This window comes from Colius striatus, chromosome 9 (assembly GCF_028858725.1).
Source record: "Colius striatus isolate bColStr4 chromosome 9, bColStr4.1.hap1, whole genome shotgun sequence".
Taxonomy (NCBI): Eukaryota; Metazoa; Chordata; class Aves; order Coliiformes; family Coliidae; genus Colius; species Colius striatus.
In genome coordinates this window covers 34,298,007-34,324,807 of record NC_084767.1, presented here as the reverse complement: position 1 = coordinate 34,324,807, position 26,801 = coordinate 34,298,007, and the positions used below count along the sequence as shown (strand labels likewise).

Sequence of the window (26,801 nt, the reverse complement as noted above, 5' to 3'; positions counted from 1 at the left end):
TCAGGGTGTCATTTATGAAAATATTATGAAAGTGTAAATAAATTGTAGCCACATTTCCTAAATGGTTAATCAAATGTCAGCCACGGCACTGTTATACTCGCTAACACCTTCTGGTAACTTCTGCCACAAACAGCATTCTCGTTTACATAGTGCTTCCAACGTGTGAACAGATCTGTGATTCTAAAAACAGCATTCTCCTCTTTATTTGGAAGGTAAAAAAAGGTAAGGGGAGCAAAACAACTGCCAACACATTGTGTGTGATTAGAAAATAAACATTTCCCTTCAGGGGCACAAGCAGCGTTGAATAGAGTCCCTGCTTTATGGCTAGACATGGATTGCCAAAAAGTACAAACTAAAAAAAGCAGAAGCTACAAAGTGTCTCAATCCGACCTTTATCTTGTTATAAACTCAAAAATAATATAGAATCCTACACAGCTCCCATGCACCACTTATATGTTGCTGAAGTTGCAAGATAAGAACAGCCTCACTCGCACCAGGTGTCCTTATCATGAAAGTCCTGGACTTCAACTTGCTCTTCACTGCCATCTCTGCAGCTGCTCATGAAGGGATATCAATATGCCACCCCGCAGTGGCTATCACTGAGTACTTCAAAGGCAGCAAAATGAAAACTGCTGAAGTTAACAGTGTTTGTCACACTGACTGTCCCTCAGTCAGCTCATCCTAAAGAGAAACACACCGCAAACAAAGGTATTCCAAACAGGCTGTCCCCTCTGAACTTTGAGAAAAAAGACAATTAGAACCTTTACTATTAAAAAACCTGAACAGCAATGCTGTTTAGCCAAGTAAATTAATAACAGAAAGCAAACCAAGTATCCAACAAAAATAATCAACTTGTGTTATCATAACCATCTTCTTTTGGTTCTCCTAGAGAGAGATGTTATTTTCCATGAAAAAAATTACACAGCTTGCAGAAATAGCCAATGTCCCAGCTCTGGGAAAACCAGCTACAATTTCACACATGCTCCCTGGGAAGGGATCTAGTATCCTGAATCTATCTGTTCTTTTCTTCTGATTTCAGGAATTTAAAACAACTCAGACAGAAAGGGGACTTTCACTGTCATTTCCAATAACTCTTAAAATTAAAATCATACTACTTTGAAGTGCTTCCTCACTTGAAAACCAGACTGAACAGACTCCACAGCTTCTGCACGGCTCCTGAAGGACTGGGGCTAACTACACAGATCCAGATAACTTCTCTTGCAAAAATCTCTTTCTGCATGTGATTAATAACTGTGTGTGTTCTTATTTTTCTACTTTTCGGTTGACTGACACTGTGGAGTTTCCAAGATCAGTTGCTTCCGTAGGGTCGATGTTATCTTTGGCATCTGCGTCCATCCTTTTAATACTTTTCCTGCCACTTCCTTATTCACCTCTGTCAGGATGGAGATGAGATCCTTGCGGCTTGAACAAAAGTGAAGAAAATTTACGTTGAAACACATGGTACTTGCAGCTACACCAATAAGCTGATCTAGGTGTGCTGCAATTAAATGGTATCTCAGGGAAGGCTAGTATCTCCCCCTCACCCTGCCTGCCAATGGAATTGCACACTCCATTGTACAACCACAGAATTCAGTGTGTCTGGGGACAGTAAAAGCAAGCTCCATGTAACATCACTTCAGCAGCAAAGGCAGTCTTCTGCTTTGGTTATAGGCTGAAGCGTGCACTAAGATGAAGCAGCACCAAACCTATGAATTCTCCAAGTCCTCTTCTGGACACCATGAGGAAGCGATGTCTGAAGAGAAAATCTGTTTTCTAAATCAAGTGTATGATGGGAATGGGAGGGAGGCATCAATGAAAAACTATAACTGGGGTTTTTTGTTTGTGTCATCACTCAACAAATTTACCTCTCATCAGGTGTCACTGGAAGAAAAATAATTTTAAAAATCGTACATACACACACACACACTTGTTTCTATGTAATGTTCCAGCATTACAACCCTGGTTCTGTCACATGCAAAGTAGAGGAAGTCATTGTACTTTGGTTCATAGAATCATAGAATGGTAGGGGTTGGAAGGGACCTTTAGAGATCATCTAGTCCAACCCCCCTGCAGAAGCAGGTTCACATAGGAACATGTCCAGGTGGGTCTTGAAGACCTCCAAGGAAGGAGACTCCACAACCCCTCTAGGCAGCCTGTGCCACTGCTCCGTCACCTGAACAGTGAAATAGTTTTTCCTTATATTTAAGTGGAACTTTTTGTGTTCCAGCTTCATCCCATTACCCCTTGTCCTGTTGCTAGCTACTATAGAAAAAAGGGATGTCCCAACCTTCTGACACCCACCCTTTAGATATTTATAAATGTTAATAAGATCTCCCCTCAATCTCCTCCAGACTAAACAGCCCCAGTTCCCGCAGCCTTTCCTCATATGAAAGATGTTCCAGTCCCCTGACCATCTTGGTGGCCCTGCGCTGGACTCTCTCCAGAAGCTGGACTCTCTCTCTTGAGCTGAGGAGCCCAGAACTGGACACAGGACTCCAGATGAGGCCTCATCAGTGCAGAGCAGAGGGGGAGAAGAAGCTCCCTTGACCTGATGGCCACACTCTTCTTGAGTTCTTCTGTAGAAGAACGCCCAATTCCAGAAAAATTACTTTCTGCATTGTCTTGCAGGTGAATAGCATAATACAATACAAATGCAAAACTCTAGTATCAGTTTCAGCATAGCATGCCAAGTATGTATGTCTGCAACACCCCACATGTACATGGATTAAAAACAGTACTTACATCGGGCAAAGCAACTGCATCTTGTCACAGAGGCACTGAATGTAAATGCTGCCAGAGCTCGGACACCGGTAGCACTCATAGTCTTCCACTGTAGCCATGCCAACCAGAATATCAGCCTGATCAGGAATGGAAGCCAGAGGAGTAGCATCCCTCTCAAGATGGTCAGAAAAGTCTTCTTTTATTGTGACAAATGGATGACCTTCGGAGCCTTGGCAAGCCTGGATGAAAAACAGCTTGGGTTTGCCAGCGAGAGAAGGACAATTAGATCCACTGAAGAAGGAGAGTAAATCTTTAATGTTTACAAACTCACCATCAACACCTATTATTTTGTCTTTTTTACCATGGGAAAGAATGAAGCATACAAAACAGTCCATGTTACTGTGATCTTTTTTGCTGTATTCTTTAACTTTTGCATACATTTGCTCTGCTTCTAGATCCATGTGCTCAACTGTCTCAAACTGAAGCCAGTTAAAGACTCTCTTCACAGCCTCTGGGAAAAAAAGTCAAAAGGTGCTTGTTAAACAGTGACAAGGAAGATGCTGCAGCCATCAGTGTCTCTGTGGTAGAACAGATACAAGCAAGTGTTCAGATCCCATCGATAAACCCACCTGACTGACTCTTAGCCTGCCAAGTCTAATTAAAAAACCCAAATGTCTTCTTTTTTTTTTTTTTTTAACCACAGCTGGGTTAAGCACCACACTATCTAAAACAAAAACAGGTTTCAGATTATCTGATGAATTGGTACAAACTAGTGAAGCTTACTGTGTTAAAGCAAGCTTTAACTGTGCATTGTATAGCAATCTCAGATGCCTAAGAATGACACTTGGCAATTTAAAGAAGAGGTATCTTCTTGTCAGAATGACAAATTCTGACACTTTAAATGAATAAGACTTTCATTCACTTTTTAGCTAGAGCAGAAAACGGTTCCTTCTTTAAGCCATCAGCTAAACTGTTGGAAGTGGCATATTTCTAGTTTCTGTATTGACTGTCATTCCAGTTACTCTGGAGGCAAAGAGACTCAGTGGACATGATTCATCTTCATAGGAAAGACTAGATAATTATTTCAGAGAATTCTCAGAGGAAAAAAACAAACCGGTAATTGGATTTTAAAAGTACTTGCCTCCATCTTTCACTGTTCCTTCTCTGATTTCAGGTGGATTTTTAAAAACGTAGTTGTTAAGAATCAGACAGTAACCATGGGGGTTATTTTTCATCTTATATGTTCCCACAATCTGTAGAAACAAAGAAATCAATAAGAAAGCAGTGTCAAGCATCCAAAAGATAAACATGCCATACACAGACTGTTGGTCCTTCATATCCAACTGCAAAAAACACCATGAGGGCCAAGATACAAGAAAGGAAAAGTCTAAGAGTACCAACTAGCTTCAGGGGGCAGGAATCTGCTTTGTCTCACTGTATCTCTGGTTCTCTCTCTGACTCAGTGGTTGGGATATGATTTTGGCATGGGAGAAAGCGAGTATTCAGAAACACAAATTTGCACATGCAGAGGAAAAGTTCCTGTAATCTACCTCTTCAGAATTAAAGTAACTTGATTGTAAAATATTATAATTAATTGTGCAAAATAAGAATGAATTGATACTTGCTACTTCAAGGGAATTCTCATAAGAAGGAGGAGGAAATCGTCCTGCCTGAAGTTAACAGAAGACTGACAATACTGATGATACCCAAGAGCAGACAAGATACTTAAAGTAACAAAATACTGGTGACTTTCTGGAGACACAGAAAGAAACAAGATGACTCCAGACTATTACTAGTGGAACACACCATCAGAAGACAGGAGGAGAATTTAAAATGTAAGGGTATAATAATTACCCACAGATTTCTTAGTTCAACACCACTCTTATAAAAGGGTGTCCAGCTGAGCTGTGATAAAATGACTCTGTGCTGGAACCCAGAGTCTGAACTCTTCCTTAGAGTCGAGGGCTAAGATATGATCCAGCTGCACCTAGACTTCTCTCAGGAGTTTAAAAAGAGAGAGGGTCTAGTCTGGACCTCATGACTTGGCAGGAGAAGACCCATATGGAAACTCCTACAATACTACCATTCCCTCTGAAAGTCCCCGTGGGTTTCTAGTGAGTTAGCAGATTCTGTTGTTCTCTTTCCATCTGTCCAGGAATATCCTGGACAGGTGTTTAATATTCCAGTCTCCATTACTGTTAATATTGGTTTTCTTCACACAACAGCTAATCCTTAATTTCTTGCCTAGAAGGTTGCTGACAGCCACGTATTCACAAAAGAACAAGGCCTGTCTTGCAGCTCTTCCACTTGCTTAGTCTGAAGAATTTATACTCCCCCATCCAGAAGCTGGAGAAATACTTTGAAAGTTATCTTGAGGCCTTTCTCACCAGGTGTTGTGTCTTCCCCTCTACTCCTTGTCCTTCTGGATGCACAGACACAGGAAATGGATATGGGAGGTTTTCCTCAGAATCATTTTCTAAGATGAAGAAGATAAACAGAACACTTCAGGACCCAAAAGACAAATATTCCACTGTACGTATTTCAATACTCTAAAAGTCAATACAAGGGGCGATGCAGTTTCCACATCACTGAGACACAATTATTCTGTATAGCTGGACCACACAAGGTTCCAGTTCCACAAGACTGCTGGTTATTAAAGCTGTGCAGAGCTGTGCTCCATTGTTTTTCAGCTCTTTTACTGGTAGCAAGATCCAGATAATAAAAGGTTGAATGTGTGTAGTCATCCCAGGCAAGCCATTCACTAGTATCTCTACTATGGAATACGTGACATAGGAGATCCATCTTTGTACCGTGGTATGCTACAGCTAGCTCATTTACTCCTGAGGCCAGAAAACTTTACTGTTTACAACATCAAGGATGTAGAATATCAGCATAATGGAAGATCTCTCCTCAAAGTAACTAAACATTCCTTTGAATAGAACTGCTTGAAATAAGTGAAGAAATCATCAAGCCCATGACTCTAGCCAAGGAAATAAATTATAGTATGTACTCCTTTTACAAATTACACACATGTGTTTAAATAGAATGTAATTGTCAGGGCAACAAGTTCAGACATGCTCTTTTTCTACTTATCAAGAGGGACAAAATGATAACAGTACTACTAAAAGGCCATTTCCCTGACACGGGGCTTGCTTATGCTAGCCACCATTGACAGTTTTCTTCTGCTTTTTTAGAGACACAAGCCCACGTCGGCAGCACAAAGACATGTTGGGCAAAGTAGCTGGTATCTCTGCAGAGAACTGCATGGGCTACTCTATAGATGTGTCCAAGGAAATACACACCATGAGTAAAAATGGTTCTGGGAAATTTTAATCAGTCTCAGTGGTTGTTGGTTGACACATCCTGTTTCCCAAAGGTAAGGCCCAGCTGAGGTGTCAGAAGTCACCACCTCAGCTGCAAAAGCCCAAATATATTGAAGTCTTTCAAATTTCACATCTGGTACAGAAAGCTAATGGTTACACTTTAGCCAAGTACCTGGTCTCTAGGGGCTTTTCCTTGGACTAAGAGCAAACAGCCTGGCTAACAGAAAACAAAGCTAACTATGTCACAATACAAGTTTACCCAAAGCAACTGTCACTTTTAGTCACTTTCAGTGACTGAGAAGATATGCTGGTCCAAAACCAGCACTGCACTGTTTCCTGAAGAGAAAACTTCCATTTAAGGCAAAGAGGAGGGACAAGCTGATCATTTACAAGGCACCGAACATATTTCAAGGACAGCTACAAGAAAGTATGATGGGATTATGAAGTAACAGAAAACTGCAGAAACCACAGCTCCTCTGCCTGTCCTATGATACTGTAAAGTCTGTTACCTCTGCATTCCTAGGATGCCAAGGATGGATCCTCCAAAAATCGCCCCAAAAACCAGCTCTACTCTTAAACGGCAGACTAAATAATTTACCTTTTCTTTTTCCTTCATAGGTATCTATTTTTTTCTTTAGGTCAGCTCTAAATTCCTTTAATATATCTCTCAGCATTGTCAGGTTATCTTCTTTAATTATCCCATTTCTTTCCATTTCCAGTAAGATCTTCAACATCGACTGGTAAAACAAAAGTACATAACCCAAACTCATACAGTGAGCTTCAATAAGTGCAGTATTAGGCACTTCTGGACAGAGCAAAGAACAACATAGAATCATAGAATTGTAGGGGTTGGAAGGAACCTTTAGAGATCATCTAGTCCAACCCCCCTGCAGAAGCAGGTCCATGTAGATCATTTGCAGAGACTGACAAGCTAAAGACCAATCTTTTTCCTCCAAACCTCATTAGAACAAGGGTCAGGATGGAATGCAACTGAAGAAACATGACTAAGGTTAAGATAGGATCATTAGAAACTGCCTATGGCAGTTATGCTGCTTGGTTTCAGCAGCTCAAGGCACTGCTATGGATGATACCATGGCACTCCTCATTATTTACAAGTATTAAACTAGTTCATTGAACTTCTTAATACTTTTGTGGGGGAGTTAATGCTGTTACCCCAAATTACAATAAAGAAGAAAATGTACCCAATGACACACAAATACTTGTGGCTGAACTCACATCAGAAATTGATTTTCTGTCTCCAAAACATCGTTTTTCATCCAGCAAACATCACTCTTCCTAGATACAGGATGTATGTAAAATGTCTTATAAATATTGAGCAAAGATGAAAGGAGGAGCATGAGAGGTTTTGCAAGAAAAGATTAGAAAGACAGTAGGTGGAGTAACAGGAGACCAAAAAAGGCAGAGAAAAGGTACAAGGCAAAAAAGGATCCAGTCTTTCACACAGCAGCTATCAGCTAGCATTGCAGTTCTTTCAACAACAGATTTTAGTAAGCGCATTCTCTTTCCTCCCTTCTTAAAAGAACTAGTAGACTCTGAACTAGCCTTGCAAGAAAGTTATGAAAACTACTTGGCATACAGCATTATCCTGCAGCTTGTTCTTTGGTATTTGTTTTTGGAGGAAGAACTTCACTTTCTTGACATCTTCTGGGTTCAAGTCCTCTGCAATTCCATATAGCAGTTGCCTGGCAATAAGAATTAGAGAAAGACTAATTAGGAAAGTTATGAGGAGTAAATACTACAATTAGACATTTGAATTGCAAAATGTGACATTCACAATGGCAAGTAGTCAGACTGTAATAAATACAGCTGTAATGGGATATTCGTAAGACAACAGCACAGACAGAAAACAAGACAGTACACAACAGAACTGTTGTACATTTTCATAAAAAGGCTTACTACTTCTGTGCTTACCTGTAGGCTGACACCTTTGCCCTGCCTGGGATCTGAAGCTCACTCTCCATCTCCTCCTTGCTGGAACCCAGCTGGGCTTCTAGGAGGTCAATCCGATAGATGCAGTAGAGCAGCTCCTTTAGGAAGGACAAGTTTCCCACCTCAATCAAGTCTTTCTCCTGCAGCACTTCGAAGAAGGCCTGGGGCTCCTGGATAGCTTCCAGTTTCCTCATGGGGATGTGCTCCAGGCTGAGGAACTTCAGAGCCTCCAGTTCATCTGTGACCAAAGCCTCAGAAATGTCAAAAAGTAGTTTGTGGAAGTCTGTACACATTTTACATCAGGATTTGGATCTAAACACAAAAAGAAGTGGTTTTTTTGTTTGTCAGTGACAGCAGTGCAACAATGTGATTATAAAAGGTACCACATCATGTAGAATGGCCCAAAATAAATACATGCAATCAAAACTGCTTCAGCAGAGAGAGGTTGTCTTGCTATCACAGCTTTGATGCTCAGCTCTTCTGGTTCTCTTAACAAGGAATACGAAAAACTCTCTACTAAGCAAAATTGGCAGAGAAAGTCACAGATTTTTCTTGCTATGGTGTGTGTAGACAGCAACATGCAGTATGTACAATCCTGGCAGGATGCCACTTGTTTGGTTAGGGTTTGATTTGCATGTTTTCTGAGGTTTTATCCCATTTGGGAGCAAGACCCACTTTCCAGTCTGAAGTACAGACTATATCTTGAATGAGACTGCCAGGTTTTACACCATAAAACAGGTTTTACACATCATAAAAAAGAGAAAAGTCCACATGGGTATAACTCTTCTAAGCTATTGGCTTCTCCTTTCTTTATATGCTGCTTCTGACCCTGGTCAGATTAGTCAAAGCAATTCTTCCTGTTTTGAATTAATCTACATCAAGTAAAACTGAGTTCCCAGCTCTCAATCAATTTGTAATACAAAATCAAATACAGATCACATGAAATCTTTTGAAAAAGGCCAGGAGAATTCTTGTCAAATCAGTTCTGTTTCAGTGAGCATCAATACCACTTCCCTTCTCCACTACTTCCTCCATCAGCTTCAGAAATATTAAACTTGGCTTATGGATCAAACATTTTAGCATGAGAGAAAGTTAGAAAATACCAAGTACAAGCTTTCCAGCTATCTCATCCTGACACTCAGAAGACCTGCCTCCACTGGCTCTCTGAGAAAAGAACCATTTGCCACTTTATTCTCTCTGCCTCAGATCTAAGAGACCTAGGAATCTCTAAAGAAAAACAGTATAGAAATGCATTCAGCAGAGGTCTCTTGTCCAATTAAAGTCTCTGGGAAACAGAAAAGTTGTCAAAAGCAAATCAAAACTTCCTACTCTCACAATACCAGAATATTAGACAATCACAGAATCATTTCAGTTGGAAAAGATCCTTAAGATCAAGTCCAACGACTAACGTCACACTGCTAAACCCATCACTAAACCACGTCCCTCAGCACCTCATGTTACTACTACTGTAAATGTTTCAATATCAGGGCTAATAACTCTAAGGCAGCCCAGCTACCTTGAATCAGTACCGCTGTACATTAAAAAAAAAAAACCCAAGCAAGCAGAGTTGTATCCCTGACTGGTCCAAGGACCACTCTACAGCAACACAGATTTCTGTGGCATACCCTTGGGCAGCATTGTTCGCTAGCAAGAGGGAATGAAAACTGAATCTTAAACCTCTCTCTGGAAAAAACTGATAAAACAGCAAAACATGTGCTGTGATACTGCATATACAATTCATGCTCTGCCCCCAAATAATGTTTTCTTTAAATTCACCCAAACAGAACTTTTAAACAGAGTAGAATCTGTACCACTCAGCCCATATCACCACAAAACCACTAGTATCTGAATAAATCACACGTGCTTAACCTCACAACTCAATGATCTCGGATCTGATTATGTATTTTTTTTTTATCTACACAGGAAAGATAATAGTTTTGTGATAGGTAGTTATGAAGTTATCTTCTCACATAAATCATGCATTTGTTTACAATACAAGGCACGAGCTTATAAAAGTAAATATTTCTAGTAATTTTTATTTTTATTTCTTAAGCATTCCAAGTTTCAAACCCACAAAATTATTGTAATTAAAACAGATGTGCCACTGATGCATCATATTTAAACCTGTCTGTAAATACAGGGAGCACAGCAGAACAGAGTTTAACTGCTTCTGTCTTTTCTCTCATTTTACCGATTTTTTTCTTTTTAACTCACTTACATTGGAGGACAGACAGGAAAACAACTATGCTGGAACAACTCTGAAAAAAGTGAGGCAGCCATAGTCCCTGAAGTTACAGAGAAAGTATTGCTTTTTGTACTATGGTCTATACTGTCACATGACTTGGGGAAAAAAAGTAACAAGCCGTGGTCACAATGCAGCAGTTCCTGACTCCACCTATCATGGTTCCAGTTTTAGGAAATCAATTACTACAGTGCTCACAAGAAAAACTGGTAAACAAGTCACAGAAGTAACCAGGTTTTACTTTTGTTTTAAGGGAACATGGTAAGCTGCGTAGCAAGACTAGCATACGGCACAGCTGCATAAATTTGCTCCCATACATGAATCCTAATTAAAAGACAGTGAGGGAATCGATTATATCTTCCCATTTAAAAGTATCTCCATCCCACTCTCCAGCTGTGCCACCAGATCCTCCACAGCTTACCTCCTTTCTCTGAAGGCCCTCTCTAACTCACTGTAGTCTATTTTTAAATCCACTTTCACAGAAGATTTTTGCCTAAATTAAAAAAAGCCAACTATCAGCACCAAATTCCATAGCAGTACTCAGTGAATACAGGGAACTGAAAGGCTAAACATTCCTTTGAAATTATTTACAAGAGAATTCAAGCAATAATTAACTTTGGGCATTTTCACCCTTTTTGAAGTATAGAACTCTGTCTTCAATGGTAAGGACCCCAGTATGATCTGCTGGTCACCAGTATCTTCCTTGCAACAGGAAATATATGATAAGCAATCAGATAAGCTACCAGACTCTCTGAAGCTTGTGAGGTCAGCATTATGAACAGAGAGAGTTAGGAGAGATGAAAACTGTTAAAAGTTTGCAAATAAAACAATCATTCATTGATTTCAACCCTTCTACCTTTAGAAACTCAAAATTAGAACATACCCTTTGATACGATGAGGCATAAAAATTCCTTCCAAAAGGCACACGCTAGCAACAGTTCAGAAAACGTGTCTGACCTATTTCACTGGCACGAGTTGTCCTTTTATCCAAAGGCTGGGAGCAGCACAGAGGGACACCACAAGCACTATTTGATCTTCAGTTTCAAACTGTTTCTATCTTCAGGTCTTCCTCAGTGACTCTCTCTTTGCACCAGGTCTTCTGAGTATTAACTGAATTGAGACTTCAGTTGCAGTTTGAAAGAGGAAGCATGCAGTCATCAGCACTATGTGAAAAATACTTTCAGATAAGACGGAGCCCAGGTTGGTTCTTTCCAGCTAGAGGCTTCTCCCATCATGCACCAGTTTGAAGGGCCAGCCCTCTTGGCACAGTTCTTCCTCTTTGTCTTTACTGTTTCACTTATTTCTTCCTCTCATCCTTACCCAAAATGTTCCTTCCTTTTGTTAAACATACAGTCTCTCTATAATTTCCCTCAGCTTTCCTGCACCCTGGTTTTGTCCCTCTGGCTTCCTCTAGAATTGTCTCAGTGACAATTGAGATCATGATCTTCCCAAGAAACCAACTTTCCCAACGGAAGAGTCTTTTTACACTAGTTTCACTTAAATCTGTCTAAATTAGGTCAATTCACTATCCTTCTTTAATTCTGTAGGTGGACACCACATGTGCATATGCTTGTGTATGCCATCAGGAAGCCTCAACAGAAATCGGCCAATTTTGTTTGTTTTAAGGTGTTTTCTTTCTGGCACAAATCTGTATTACTAGAGTTACACTGAAGGTGTACAGCGTGGACAGCAGAGTGAAAAACATCCCCACAAGATTTTCACACTGCCATCTTACAAAACATAGCCAGAAGATCACACAAAAACATCCAACACCCTTGTAGAATGGCAGCTGTGGTTATAATGTTAAGCCTACCTTGCCTTTGGCCTTGTGCTGACAGAGCACCACTGCACATACCTAAGGATTACAGTGTGCACCCATGTAAACACAATCCTCAACACACACATGCAAAATATTCACACTGTTCTGAACAGTAGTGTAAATAATGTGTTTGAACAAACCTTATTATGAGCGAGAGACACTTTACCACAGTGTTCCATAAAAATTTTACGAGTGTGGATCCCTCTCCCCAGGGAACTCAAGACAGAAGTCAGCTAAGACTCTCCTGCCCTTACCTTTGATTTAACTGCAGATTATCCAGGCCAAAGTCTACATGATGTTGTTCTCTGTCTACCAAACTCAAAAATGAAAACAAGATCCCACAAAACAAGGTCAAAATTGTTGTCAGTGTTTACTCTGTACTGATAAAAATTCAACTGATACCTAAACATACAAAACACTGTACCAAGTCTGAAGAGTAACTGAAAGCCAGAAACTTCATGATTCTATCACAATATGTTATATATTCTACTAGCATCCACATCATTTTCTTTCTGTGGCATGCTTGTGACTTGTGCCACAAGTATGGAAGCTATAGTAACTGAGAAGACTAAAAATCTGATGCAACCCACAAATACCAGTTCATCGTGTCAAAAAGTGACCAATACGTTTCAGCAAACTGGCTGCATTTCAATGCTCCATATGATGCAAACCTCTCTCCCTTAAAATCCTGGATAGTGCAAGCTAAAAACACACTAGACAGTACTCTTTCAGGTCTTCACCCTAACTTATGGCTAGTAATTATATGTAACAATCACACGTAACAAAACACAATACAGCGTTTTGCAGAAGTAACCTTATAAGTTTCACTTCAGCTTCAACCCTGAGGCAGTTAAAATCCCCCTGATTCATGCAGGGGCCAGTCAGATACAATGATAAGCCTTACCCCAGTATGTAAGTTTTATCTCACCAAGACTTAAAAAGAAGTTTGGATTTAATGCAGTAACAAACAGGAAAAGACATAGGCTCCATAGTAAATGCTCTTAACAAAGCCACATTATGTTATTTCGGTTAACTCACAAAATGCTCTGTAGAAGCTCTATCAACAATGATCCTTGTTTCTCATATGGCTGCATTTTAGCTCATAGAACAAAAAATTATTATCAGAAAATGTAATGCTTAACAAAGTTAATAAATCTGATAAACCTATACAGATACTCTTCTGAATGCCACATTTCACAACATGCAAATCCTCTACCCTAACTTTTCTTCCCAGAAGTGAAGCAACGTCCCAGAAGTTACTCAGTTCCGGAAAGAACTCACTGTATGTGAGGCTGACGTTAGCCATTAGATGGTATCAGTCTGCCTTGTGGAACAAACTTCTGATTTCAATAGTTGACTGGTTCTCCAATAAGTTAAATATTATTTAAATCGGAGATGGAAGGAATCCTTTTCCACTTGGTTTTTAAGCTTTCTCCTCCTCATTCCCACCTTTGTCTTTTCCAACAGAAAATAATTAGTGGATTTTCAACAGTATAATTAGTGGATTTAGAGATGGTATTTAGAATTGTTAGCCTGCAAAATAAAGCATGATGAGCCTAAATCAGACCATTAACAAAACTGGTTTAGATATGGAAGGCTACATGCAGCCCCTATGCTGTATGAAAAACACTTTAAAATCTGCAGTCTGTGCAAGTACAAAATTGTTTAACGTGATAGAGGCATGCTTCTCCCAACTCTCGTAACTCTGAATAATAGATGATATAAGTACCTGGCACATGCACTACTTTAATTGTGTCTCTTCCAGTTTCACAGTTTGTTTGGCAAAAATGTATAAGGCCTTGCCTTGAAACTAACAGTTCCTCAGGATTCTAGTTAAACTGCCTTAAAACAGGTAGTGTGGTGAACTGCGTTAAATGAGACGTGCTGATAAAAAGACATATTGTAGAAGCCTCAATATTGCTGTGAAGGAGGAGGGTCTCTAGGTATTGGGAATATAAATTTTCTTCTTAAGGTATATGCTGGCTGGGGCATCTGCTTCTTTGTCCCCAAGCGGTCCACACGTCTGCCCACATCTTCATTAACTTCTGTAAGAATTGACAAAATATCTTCACCCCTACAACCAGGAGAGCAAAAATGTAGAGAAGGGCTTATTAATGAGCAGATGGTACTCCACTTAACACCTAAGAAGATACAGCATAAACATAGAAAACACAATAAAGAAAACCACATCCTTTTCCCCAAAATTACTCTTTTGTTCTCATTTCAGACATTTTAAAAACAAAAGACTTTTCCCGAGTCTGCCTTGTTTGATCCAACAAAGAAAAAAAAAGAAAATATTTTTACCAAAATGCACACTTCAGGGCTCTGCCCTAAAGAATATAGATAGGAGGTTTTGAGAGCTTTTTTATAATAAACTTTACATTCCCTAGATTAACTCTATGGTATTAGCAGTGTTAGTATAAACTCATCATAGGCTAATAATCATCAATTTAATTAATTTTGTCCACCTCAGAACAGGGGTTAGTAGTCCTACATGAATTTGCCTTTGGAGAAAAAAAAAAGTTCCTCCCATTTTTTCATGGAAGAGCTAAGCAAAATATTTACCTTGGTACCAGTAACTGTAGTTTGCTGCACAGGGCCTGAATATACCAAGCACCTTGTTGAACGTGCCGGAAAGAGACATATCCGTCAATTGTGGCCATGCCAAGGAGGAAATCAGCCTCCTCAGGAATACTTTCAGAAGGAGAAATGTTCTGTTGCATGCAAGGCAAGTCAGGAATTCGTGCATCAGCTTCAACATAGACAGGACACTGTATTTCTTTACCCTGGCATGCTTGGATAAAGAAGAGCTTGGGTTTATCAGCCAGCTGTGGACATTGTTTGGCAGTGAAGTGCGACATGATCATGCGGATTGATACAAGCTCCTCATCTTTCCCATAAATCGCTCCCGACTCTCCGTGAGATAGAATACAGCATATAAAACAGTCCCTGTCTTTGTGATCCTGCAAACGCTTCCAAGTTTGCATGAGAGCTTTAATCTGCTGAGATGTCAGGTCCGTGTAAGTCTTCACATCCAGACCAAGCCACGTGAATACTCGCTCCAGTTCTCCTGTAATTACAAGATGAAAGAAAAAACTAAGGCAGTAGAAAAGCATTTTATGAAGTCACCATGCAAGTTAATCTGAACAGGGAAAGGCTTTACACCCTGACACTTCGTCCTTACACTAGTATCAACTAAAGGTTGGAATAGAAAAAAGATGGCATCAGCTCAGACACAGAGCACCTGTTTTTTTCTAGACAAGTTTCAGAAAATGCAATGACATTCTACAACATATAACGACACACTAAGTGAGCTAACAAATGACAGCTGAAAATATGAGGAATCTCCTGAGTTTCAGATTACATCTTCCTCATATCATTATTTTCCAGTTGCTATTGGATAGATCAATAGCAACTATTGGAGTTTCATACACAAGAGAGAAATAGAATGAACAGCATAAAATAAGAAGTATGCAAAGCATTGCTGGATTAAGTAATTTTGCATTATATTATGCAGAATGATGGTTTAGTTCCATTTTAGTCCTTTATTATAAAGATTCACTTAAAAGAGATTCTTAAAATGATTCAAGAATGATCCAATTGCATCAGAAACTGATTGGTTACTCATTCCATAACTCTTCCTTCCCCTAGGATACACAAATGCCAATTTAACTCATATAAAACATTTTATTATTTAAGAATATTAACCAAAATATAGACAATAAAACATATAGCAACACTAGACAAATCACATGGGGAAAGAGGGAGACTAATCTTCCAGAAATTTCACTTCAGTAACTTACCAGCATCTTTGCAAGAACCCTTCCTCTCCTGAAGTGACTTATCAAACTTAACATTATTAATAATTAGACAAAATCCTCGGTGTGGTCCATCCATTTTGTAGCTTGTCATATTCTGTAGAAGACAGGGGAAAAAAAGCTTACTGTCTGAAAGAATCTATTCACATTACTCATATTTTCTTAACATGTCTCAAATTGGCATCCAAAAATTAGTCACCTAAGGCTGTGGCTTACTTTTGAAAAGCTCAAACTCAATGGTGCCTCCTTATGTGAAAAGACATGGGTGAAGCCTCAAGCAATGCTGTCACCACCATACTATCAAACTGTAGAGGAAAGGTTCAGCAGCTGAATTGGTTGTCTGTAAGCAAAAGGGAAGACTCAGCAGCCAAATTCTGCAATTCAGAAAATTCACCAATTCAAATTGGTGATGGGGATAGAAGTCCTCAAGAATTTCCAATGTCAGGACAATAAGTTCAGATGGCATTGAGTTCACAGTGAAACTATGGGATGTTAGACATCTGAGTTGGGTTTTTTTTTTTAGCGTAGTAATGAATATCTAGAGCAGGTGGTTCACACTGATCCACTTGAAAGAGATATAAGCAGAAGAGAAATCTCAGAAGCACATAAACCTGCCACACTACTAGCTTGGTGAAGCCTTTAAAAGTTACCTCCCACTTTTAAGAAAGAACATTCAAAAATAATCACCAAAACTTCAAGTACCATCTCTTCAAGTCCAGTCTTGGGCTGAAATAAAAAGCTCCTACTGCTCCAGTTCCTTTTTGCTCACTAGAGAGAGCAACAAACATCTGCTTTTGAGCATTTTAGTAGAAGAAAATGAAGACAGCATACCAAGCTCTCAACAGTAGCAAGAAGTACTTTTCACAGAATCTGTTCTGGTTTAGCAAGGAGCAGCTTTTGGCTTAGTAACAAGGGGAGCGGGTTGCAGTGAAGACCCGGTAAAGAGTTTTTGGACTCTCCCCCGGCTCCTGGGTTCACACCCACCTCCGGCCCGGCTGGGCCAATCTGGCGCCTCTGCCAGCACTATTTAGGGGACGGGAATTTGGAATGCGAGGTGGGAGGTGTAAGAGTGATACAAGATGGAGGCGACCACTGGGACCCTTCAGCCAGAGAAGGAGGAAGGAAGGAGAAGCAATAGACCAGAGACTCCTCTGCAAGCCGTGGCGAGAATGCAGCTGTGCCCCTGAAACCTATGGAGATCCGTGGCAGGACCGAGAGTTACCAGCAGCTCCATGTGAGTGAGCCCGGACGGGAGAGGGACTGTGTGGGGAGGGGCCATGGCCCAGGCCATGCTGGAGAGCCTGCACGCCGCAGAGCAGCCCCACACGAGAGGCAGAGATGAGCTGCAGCCTTTGGAATAAGTGCGCGTCAGAGCAGCCCGTGCAGGTCTGCCATGCTTGTGAGTTACCCCACGGACTCGCAGGGAGGATGGGTGCAGAGTCCACCTGTCCTGAGGAGGGACAAACGGCAGAAGCTATCGGGAACAGACTAACTGAAACCCCCACTGCCTGCCCCCCCGACCGTTCAGGGGGGGACAAGGTAAAAACTTCAGGATCAGGGCTCTGAGCCCGAGAAGAGGGGAGGTGTGGCAAGAAGGTGTTCTTAAAAAGGCTGGCTGGACTCTTCATTGATGTATTACTCTGTTGTTTCATTTTGGTCATGTTTTGGGTTTTTGGGGGTATGTTTTAGTTGATGTTGCATTAAATTGGGGTTTTTTTTTGTTTTCTTCCCCAAACCGAGTAGCCTGGTCTGTTTTGTCCTGAACCTTAAGCGGCAATTAAGCTCTCCCAGCCCCTGAGCAATTCTCAGCCTCTTCGGTACTCGAGGCTAATCGTGGCCTTTGTTCCCTGATGGGCCTAAACCATGACAGAATCACAGAATGGTAGGGGTTGGAAGGGACCTTTAGAGATCATCTAGTCCAACCCCCCTGCAGAAGTAGGTCCACCTAGATTAGGTCACAAAGGAACATGCCCACACGGGTTCTGAAGACCCAGCAATCTGAGGGACTCCAGCAATCTGAACATCAAGTAACGAAAAAAATGTTATAGCACAGAACTTCAAGAAATTAAATAGCTATAAATTAATGCAGCAACTTGCTCCCTCAATAACCATGCTCATCAGAAGGAAAAAGCCAGAGGGAAAATTCAGTGGTTGCATTGCTCTACAAGGTTAAAGAGTGAGCATGAGAGTTCTAAGAAGGGATTTCACAAAAGGGATCACTTCTCCTCTACCAAGACGTCTGGTTTATTGAGGAAGACTATTACATGCCTGCTCAATGAAAACTCTTGCCTTCCTCTACCTTTCTCACAAGGTCTTTACATGGGACCCCTTATTGCTTGAAATTTCAAGATGTCCTGAAGCTTTTTCTAACCAAAATCCAGAGACAGAACTGTGAAGCTGTTTGTCTCCATGTCTTGTGCATTCTCCTGCCATCTCAAAATGCGTAACTTGGGAAAACACCAGACATTTTGTCTGTATCAGGAAGATAAGCAGATGCACTGATGTGTGAATAACGTCGAAGGTATTATGCCTGTTTTGCCTCTACTATCCCGTTCAATCTTAGCAAGTTTCTGGTCTTCAAAGTTAAAATATTCTCTGAAACATTCCAGTGGATGAGACAACTCAAAAAACTTCACGAGACATACAGACAGATCACAGGTCCTTGCATGTGGTAAGTGGCATTACAGGGATGAAGACCTTACATACCCAGGTACTCAGAAAGAAGGATTTAAGAGATTGTCTCAAACCTTGGATTTACTTTCTACATTGCTGAATTCTCTAGGAAGCTCCAGGTTAACTTCAGAGAAGCCATGTGTAAGATTAGCTGCTTTGTTATCTAGGGAAAAAAAAAAACAACTTAGATATTTATGAAGAGAAATTCAATATTGGAATAGCAAAAAGTTTAGCTACGATACAGGACTTTTTGTATCTGAAGTACTGTTTTACTGAAAGGAATAATTCCGCTATATAAGATAGCATTGTAATGTTCAAAGGATCTATTCTGAACATATCTCCAGTTACTTTTGTTGCATTTGTGACAAAGGAAAGGTTTCTATTTGTATTGGTATTGTGTAACAAATATATTCACAGCACAAGGACAGATTTACCTGAGGCATTCAACTGAATTTTTCATTTGGAAATCAGCTTAGAAATAAACTCTACTGTAAAAATGATCTGCGATGTTATTACTGAAGTTCCCACTACAGATTGGTTTTTGTTTTGTTCCTGAATCACTGATAAGAACTCTCAGACCAACACTCAGAGCAAGGCTGCATCAACACAGCTTGAAAGTGGAAAAGAGCTGACAGATGTTGTACTGGTGTACTTTCCAACTGGCCAATTTGATGTGGAGTCAAAGATTGATCCAAATTACCCACTGTTATTTATTTACTTCTCCTTCTGAATATCCTAAAATGCTTGTCTCCTTTTGTACAAAACATACACTATGTAATGCACTCAAAGCATCCATCTCTACCACACGATGCTTCCAGACTATTCAACAAGACTATTTACACTGCAGAAGAAGTCAGAAGTAAATTCCTGTACCCAAAAAGTTTACATCTCAGTTTTATAAACAGTCACAGTGTCCCATTCTCTTGTGCTCCCAGGGATATTTTAACAGATTTTTTTTTTTTTCAGGAAAGAAATAATCTTTTTACTTCTAATCAGACCAGCTCGTACTTCACATCCCAGAAAGCATATTTGTTTCTAGTAAACGACTGACAATGTACACAGGATTTGCCATTTTTCTCTTGCCTCTTTATATAAAATCAGAAATTCTTCAAATCTATTTGTGCACAAAGCAAAAGGCCCTTCCAAGAAGACAGCAAGATAAGTTTGTTGCATTAAACCAAATGCTTGAAATTTCCCAGAGAAAGTAAAGGAGTGCAACATTAAATATAAAAGTAATAAAACCCAAACATATTTTCAGAAATCCTTACCATTGATATTAGAACCAACAGACTCCATCAAGGTCTCCTATTTTTTGAGTGGGGGAATAACACATTACAAATCATTATTATATATAGTAAGTGTATAAACTTCCATTATTTTAAAGAAAAATCAAATGTGATAATAGGATAATGGAAATAGTCTCTTAGTATTTTTAAAAAATTCTTTTAAATCTATCATTTCTTAATAAAACTACATTAATTTTCTTACTGTGCCAGGTGCCATGCATGAAGACTTCCCCAAACCCTCTACAAATGTAAAGTAAATATAGCTCAAAGCAGCATTGATGCAAACCCTTCTTATACTAAATAGTTCATTTTCCTCAGCTCCTGTCCATGAGAACTTCACTTCTAAGGGAGTATCCTTGGAAAGAACTCCGGTTTTCCTCATTCAGAACTTGGTTAAAACTCCCTTCCTTTCCTCTTCCCCCCAAAAAAAGAGATCAGTTACAGTTCTGATGTTTCCCAGTCTGATTCATCACAATGGAGGGGTTTAACTGATCAAAGACTGGTATATTGACTAAATGGGACCACTTCCTTTAGTAGCAACAATTCTGAACTCTTCACCAACTAGGGTGTTGGCCTTTAGAAACAGTTTAGTGTTGATCAGCCAAAACTTAAAAAATCAGCACCGAGTGACTGCCCTATTCCCTAGAAGGCATCTTTCTAGCTTTTTCTCTCACTTCACTCTCTTAATAACATTATTTTTTTTCCTAATTGCACATGATCAATAGTAGTATTTTCATCTTCCACTATTTGATATTGTATACATGTTCCCTTCCTAAACCAAGAAAGAAGATGCAGCAAAAAATCTCACAGCCAGTACGGATTCAAAAAAAAAAGGCAAGAAAAAACCTCAACCCCCCAAACCACTCAAACCCAAGCTGGCAGTATGTACTCCAGTGTACCTGTGGGAAAGTGAATACTTGTTTGTCTCCAGTGCGAGACGGTGAAGATTCCTTGACTTGCAGAAGGTTCTCCTGCTGAGGCAGAGACACTAACAGCAGAGAGGGACAAAAGGAGAGAAGTTGAGTGTCTTCTAGTGAAACCAGTATGAATTTGCATGTTAGGCAAACATGTATCTGTACTTACTGAGAGAACTATTCAATCAGAATGCAACTTTTAGAACACACTCAAAAAGCATGGGGGAATGGAACTCTTGAAAGACTGAGTGCCCTTGCACTGGGTAGACACAGCTTTGTAACTCCCAGAATTTGTTTCCCAGTGCTTAAATAAATGGAAATAGAACCTTTTCCCCAGTATGCTTACATTCATGTCACAGGATATTAAATGAAGGAAAATTACAAACTGCAGTTAACTCTGGATAATGTGAATGATACATTTAGTAATAATAAATGTATCAGAAACACACACAGTTTGTCTCACCACCTTATTAGCAGGCAACTGCCTTGTTGTATTGTACATTCATAAATCACAGTGCCTTTTACAGGGCAGTCATCGTCATCTCAGTACTATTCATGGGGAAATGGAGAAGTGTGACAGTTCTGGGCCTCTCACTACAAGGAGGACATACAGGTGCTGGAGCATGTCCAGAGACAGGCGATGAAGCTGGTGAAGGGTCTAGAGAACAAGTCTGATGAGGAGCAGTTCAGGGAGCTGGGGATGTTTAGCCTGCAAAAGAGGAGGCTGAGAGGAGATGCGATCACTCTCTACAACTACCTAAAGGGGAGCTGTAGTGAGGTGAGGGTCAATTTCTTCTCTCCATGGGACACAACGAAATAGGCTCAAGTTATGCCAGGGGAGGTCTAGATTAGACATAAGGAAGAACTTTATCACTGACAGGGTTATTGAGCATTGGAATGGGCTGCCCAGGGAGGTGGTGGAGTCACCAATCCCAGAGATATTCAAAAAGTGCATAGATGAGGTGCTCTGAGGGGATATTGGTTTAGTTTAGTGATGGGCCTGGCAGTGAGAGGTTAGTGGCTGGACCTGATGATCCTAAAAGTCTTTTCCAACCTTAATGATTTTGTGACACAACCATAAATAGACTTTCATTTTTCCCACCTGTTTTGTGTGTGCTGGACTCCTCCGTGTGGTCTCAGATATTCCAGCATGTCCCTACTGGATTTCAGCTAGGAAGTAATGCAAGCTAGGGACTGTTATGCTAAATTTGTGTGAGAAGATGAGCAATCTCAACTCTAGCTCTTCTTCCAACAGTGTACCTGGAGGGTTAGATCTTTCTACTGCTTCCTGCATTTAGCAAACCTACTCCTTGACTCCAAAGCGCTCACCTTTTGCCCTTTTGTAGCAGTTTATTATTTCCAGGAGATCAGGTGAAACTGTCATACAGACTTCCTCCAGCATCTGTACATTGTCTCCAGTTAAAAGGCTCTGTTTTTCCAGTAAAATCAGCAATTCCAGAGCAGACTGACAGCCAAAAGGAGAGAGTAAAATACAGTTGTTGTTCCCTAGAAACCAAAACTTGCCTCAGCTCTGTCTGCCTCAAAGAATCACATTATTATCTGCTTTCTTTCCTAACAACAATGTCCAAACAGTCAATTTTACATCATTGTAGGATGTGGAAATGTTGCTCTATGGACAGCTACTGTTTGAGTTACTATTTGGTATGGTCTTGTTTAAACAGATTCACCCAAATTATATTAATGACTCCCTGGCTCCCAGGGGGCTTTATTACTGTGAAATGGTAACAATGACACATGAACACAAATATCCTTTTAATCTGGCTCAAAAAGGGCGAAGACTTGTATCTATCAGCTTTTTATGATCTAATACAAGACTGAGGACTATCAGTGATTGACCTCGGCACAAAGCACCAAATTTCAGTTACCTGTCAACAGCTTCCTCTTTGCTGACCTTATAAATGCCAACTAACCTGACTACAGATTATGCCCTATTCTGCCAAATATTTTTCACACTTTTCTCCTGTTTCCACCCCTCCTTCTTCCCTCCCCATCATGTACAAGTTTGGCTCTCATATACCAGAGTTATGTGTCGCTTCGGAAGATGGTTTTGCAGGAGGAATATAATATCCTTCAACATCTCGTTGGTAATGTTCTCTGACAATTCATACAGCATCTGCCTGTAACAGAGATCCAGTGAGATAAAGGCAGAAGACAGAGTAGAAACTAAAAGAAATTTAAAACAGAAAGGGAAGCAGTATGGCACAGATGGCAGTAATGGAGAGAACTGCAAGCTTACCTGTACAAAGACACTCTTCCCTTCTTGTGCAGACATTCTTGCACTTTCTCCTTGGTATAACCAAGCTTCTTGAGCAAGGAGTGACATTTAATTCTGTATAACAGTTCAGCTAGTAGGAAAGTATCTTCTTCATTCAGATATTCTTCAGCCATGAGAAGCTGAAAGATGTCCACTGCCGACTTCACACTCTCTAGTTTTCTGAAGGGAAGTAAGTCAGTACAGAGAAATTTTAAAGCTGCTACATCTTCAGCCATCAGATTTTCGTCAATGAGCAGAAGCTGCTGGCGGAACCTCAAGCTGTCTTCATTCTCCATGTTGCTGGAATCAACAGTCTCTCTGCCTGAAAGTAGAAAGTAAATGCTAGCAACACTTGAATCTTTGATACAACAATCCTTGCAATAAGATTTAATCCAATAGCTGTTTGGAAGCCCTGAATTCTTGGCAGAAGAGGAGTTTCCTTTTAAATAAAATGGAAACTTACTTCCTTCTCCAAACAAAGACTAGATTTGTCAGTAGCTCTGAATAGCCCAGTCTAAACTTGAAGTTAGCCCTGCTCTGTGCAGAAAGTTGAGCTAGATGACTTCAAGAGGTCCCTAAGTTCTTGTTTCTTTCAAATATCTTCCACATTCAGATCTTTGCTTCTCTCCATTGTTTGTAGGTGAGAAAAGTACCTGCAGCAACTTATTACAACTCTCAGTGGAGAAAGCAGACTGGCTCACACACATTTCTTGATCAACAGTCCAAAGGCTCATTCTTCTCTGGCTGTAGCAGGGAGGTGTTCTGCTGTTATGAGTCTGGAACTCAAGCTGAAGCTGTACAATATCCATCCACATCCTGCCATATCTTACTACCAGACTTTCACATTTTGCACAGGAAAACCCTAAAGCCTCCTTTATAAGCAAACGTTAGTTAAAGTCTAATAACGCTCAGTGCTTGGTCTAAATAAGCTCTGTACAAGCAACTTACTGGAGTTTATTTAATAGAGAGTAATCACCCTTCCACTACACAAATTTCTTCCATGTGGCCTAAGCAGTTATTTTCTGCCTGTAGAATGTTATATAGGTTAAAGAGTGCTTCAGTGTCCTCTGCCCAAAACGGTGGATAGGTCTTCAATTTCATTTTTACAGCAGTTTTTAAAGCAGCAAAGCTTTCTACATGAGGGAGCACAAGAAAAAAAAAAATCAGCAAAGCAGAATAGGGACAGAATTTCTAAATCTGAAGCCTTTGAAACATCTGGGATGACAGCTCAGCAGATAAACCTCAGAGGACATCACACGATGTCAGGGCACAGAGAAGAGGCTGTTGCATTTTTGTGTTCAGTGGCAGATACAAAATATAATCTCCAAGTCAAGATGCCCAATTAGGAAACAAGGTTTGACAGAACTCAGGAATCCCGAATCGTATTCTGTCACTCCTGTCAGAGTCTGTGTAAAAAAAACCCAAAAGGTCCAATTGGTTTTTCCTTTTTTCAAACTTCTTCTCCCACAGCTCAATAATTGTTCTTCATATTGCTCCTCTCCTCATATGAAATCCCATGTGTTGTGACACCTACTCTACTACTTAAGCTGCTATCAAAAAGGTTCAGATCTCACGTACATACAGAAATTACTTCACAGTAAATCAGACTTTCAATTAATTTAGATAAAAGCTACTTTAAAATCCTATCTGGATGCTTTAATCAACTACATTCAGCAGGACAACTTAGGTTCAATTGGTTCGTGCCTAAACTAACAATCCCACATAATCCAGGCTCAAACTGAATTATGACATTTCAAAATTTAGAGCAACTTATTTCAACTAATTGAGTTTCAAAAAGTCATTCTTTTAAGATAACAGGGACAAGTTGTGTGTACACCAGGTATACACATTCAGTGGTATACCCTCAAGACCTCTCAACACGTGCTGCATTTACTGACTGGCTGTAACCTCTCTTGCTCCCCAACCCCCCCAAATTCAGGTCAGGCTGGGCTGGTCCTCTCTCCCAGCACTACAACAAAAGGAAACACTGCACAGTTTACTGCTGTGTTTGTTGAGCTGTCTCCCACTTCATACATTTTAAAGAACATTTATAAAATACGATGATAAAGAACAGAGTCCTAAAGGAAAGAAGGAAAACGAGCAAACCAGCTCTATTCCAGTAGACAAGGCGAACACCCAGCACTAACACCCACGAGACCCAGGCCCTACCTGCTCCCTAGGCTTGCCAAGGCTTACACTGCTGTTTATAGCCGGAGATAGCAGGGCATCAGCAGGCCACAAAAGTGGTGACCCGGCGTCTCTCTGTTTTGTGATACACCCTTAGAGAGGTCACTCACATAAAATAAGCAATTAAGATTATAAAATTACTGTTTTTTTTCCTTTAAATTATAATTGATTGGAACACTGTCAGACTAAAAGATTCAATAATAACGGGAAACCACGGAGCACAAGGGAAAACCAAGACTCAGCCCACAGTCCCTCAGCAAGCGGAGCCTTTCGTTCCGGCCCCGCGGGCAGCCCGGAGGCAGCTGCCCAACACAGGAAAGAAAGACGCGGGATTTTGGCTTCGGACGAGTGAACTAACGCCTTTCTCCGTTCTGTGTCCGCTTCGGTCTCCACTTTCGTACCTCGTACGTGACCCGCGAGTGCGTCCCCTCTCTCGGCAGCGACTCCGAGGGCGGCGCTCAGCGCCTCCCGCTTTGTTTCCTGCGCAGCCGCGAGCTGTGGCGCGTGCCGAAGTGCTGTGTCACGACAGCGGCGGGCGCCCAGCGGCGGCGCGCGCAGCTTCGCGCCCGGCCGAAGACAGGAAGCGCCGCGCCGCCGGCCCAGGGCCGTGCAGGCGGAAGGCAGCAGCCCCGGCCCAGAGCGGGGCCAAGACGGTGGGGGAGAATGGGGTGAGGGCGCGTCCGTGGGAAGCGACACTAGTGGGAGGGCGGGCCGCCAGGAAGGGCGGTGGCACCCCGCGGGACCGCCCTGTTCCTCTGGCAGGGTCGGGGCCATCCCAGCCCCCGGCTGCAGGGCACGGAGACCTGCCCCCCGATGCCGCGGCCCTGTAGCGTCGCTAGGTATTCGGGGAAAAGCAACGGGCACCGCATTCAGGACGTCATGCAAGGAGTGACCAGTAACGTTTTTCGCCTTTGCTGTCGGGGCGTTTTAAAGCAGGCTACACAGAGAAGAAGAACAAAAAAAAAAGTCCCAAACACCTGTAGCAGATTTTTCACTGACAAGAAGCTTCACAGTTGTGCGTGATGGGAAAGGACGTCAGTGCAGGTCCTATGCGGCATGGCCCTGCTGCAGTAAGGGGAGCAGGAGGAAGATGACCAGACTCTGCCCAGTGTAGGCTTCTAGGGGCTTTCAGCATGAAGGTGGCTGAGAAAGTCTGGTGCAAAACACCAGAGAATCTCCTGTCTCACAGGTATACCTTCTGAACCACTGAAAGGCATCATCTATATTCTGCCAGTTCTCTTGTCCCTCTTCCATATATACAGCACACAGAGAAGTACAAGAACTTTCTTTTTCAGTTCATGACCATGAAATTTCACCAATGTCACATTTTGTTCCTGTACGAACACCCTGAACGTATTCCTTTGGCTGCCAAATGGAAGTCTGGTATATTTAACGACTCTTATCTGCACTACACATAGAACTTGATGTCACTTGAGGCCCTGCGTGCCTGCATACTGCACTTGAAAGAGGTAATAAATATTGCTTAGATGAATGCTTACAGAACAAGTGCTGCTATGGTTTAAGAATCTACTGAGGGTCAAGACATCCTCCCAAGAATACCCATAATCCTCCCAAGTGTTCAAAGGAAATATA

The 26,801-nt window shown here is 41.0% G+C and overlaps 2 protein-coding genes across 5 annotated transcripts; both read right to left on the bottom strand.

Moving 5' to 3' along the window:
- Positions 1-178: 178 nt before the first annotated feature.
- Positions 179-12,309, bottom strand: LOC104555644 (caspase-8). 2 transcript variants are annotated; one of them, XM_062001993.1, is made up of 9 exons: positions 11,120-12,309; positions 10,658-10,729; positions 7,977-8,306; positions 7,642-7,747; positions 6,643-6,781; positions 5,109-5,197; positions 3,863-3,974; positions 2,743-3,232; positions 179-1,422 (listed from the first exon to the last, which is right to left on the bottom strand). In XM_062001993.1, the coding sequence occupies exons 3-9, from the start codon at positions 8,285-8,287 to the stop codon at positions 1,272-1,274; spliced, it is 1,398 nt and encodes a 465-aa protein (XP_061857977.1). In that variant the 5' UTR covers positions 8,288-8,306; positions 10,658-10,729; positions 11,120-12,309; the 3' UTR covers positions 179-1,271. The 2 variants fall into 2 exon arrangements, with proteins under 2 accessions (XP_061857977.1, XP_010197451.1); XM_010199149.2 differs by lacking the exon at positions 10,658-10,729.
- Positions 12,310-12,401: 92 nt separating this feature from the next.
- Positions 12,402-25,889, bottom strand: CASP10 (caspase 10). 3 transcript variants are annotated; one of them, XM_062001983.1, is made up of 10 exons: positions 25,610-25,889; positions 23,004-23,343; positions 22,785-22,884; positions 22,076-22,211; positions 20,732-20,820; positions 19,815-19,851; positions 18,621-18,709; positions 15,859-15,970; positions 14,621-15,125; positions 12,402-14,129 (listed from the first exon to the last, which is right to left on the bottom strand). In XM_062001983.1, the coding sequence occupies exons 2-10, from the start codon at positions 23,315-23,317 to the stop codon at positions 13,967-13,969; spliced, it is 1,545 nt and encodes a 514-aa protein (XP_061857967.1). In that variant the 5' UTR covers positions 23,318-23,343; positions 25,610-25,889; the 3' UTR covers positions 12,402-13,966. The 3 variants fall into 3 exon arrangements, with proteins under 3 accessions (XP_061857967.1, XP_061857968.1, XP_061857969.1); XM_062001984.1 differs by lacking the exon at positions 25,610-25,889 and adding an exon at positions 23,970-23,989; XM_062001985.1 differs by lacking the exon at positions 25,610-25,889 and adding an exon at positions 23,675-23,692.
- Between the last annotated feature and the right edge of the window lie 912 nt (positions 25,890-26,801).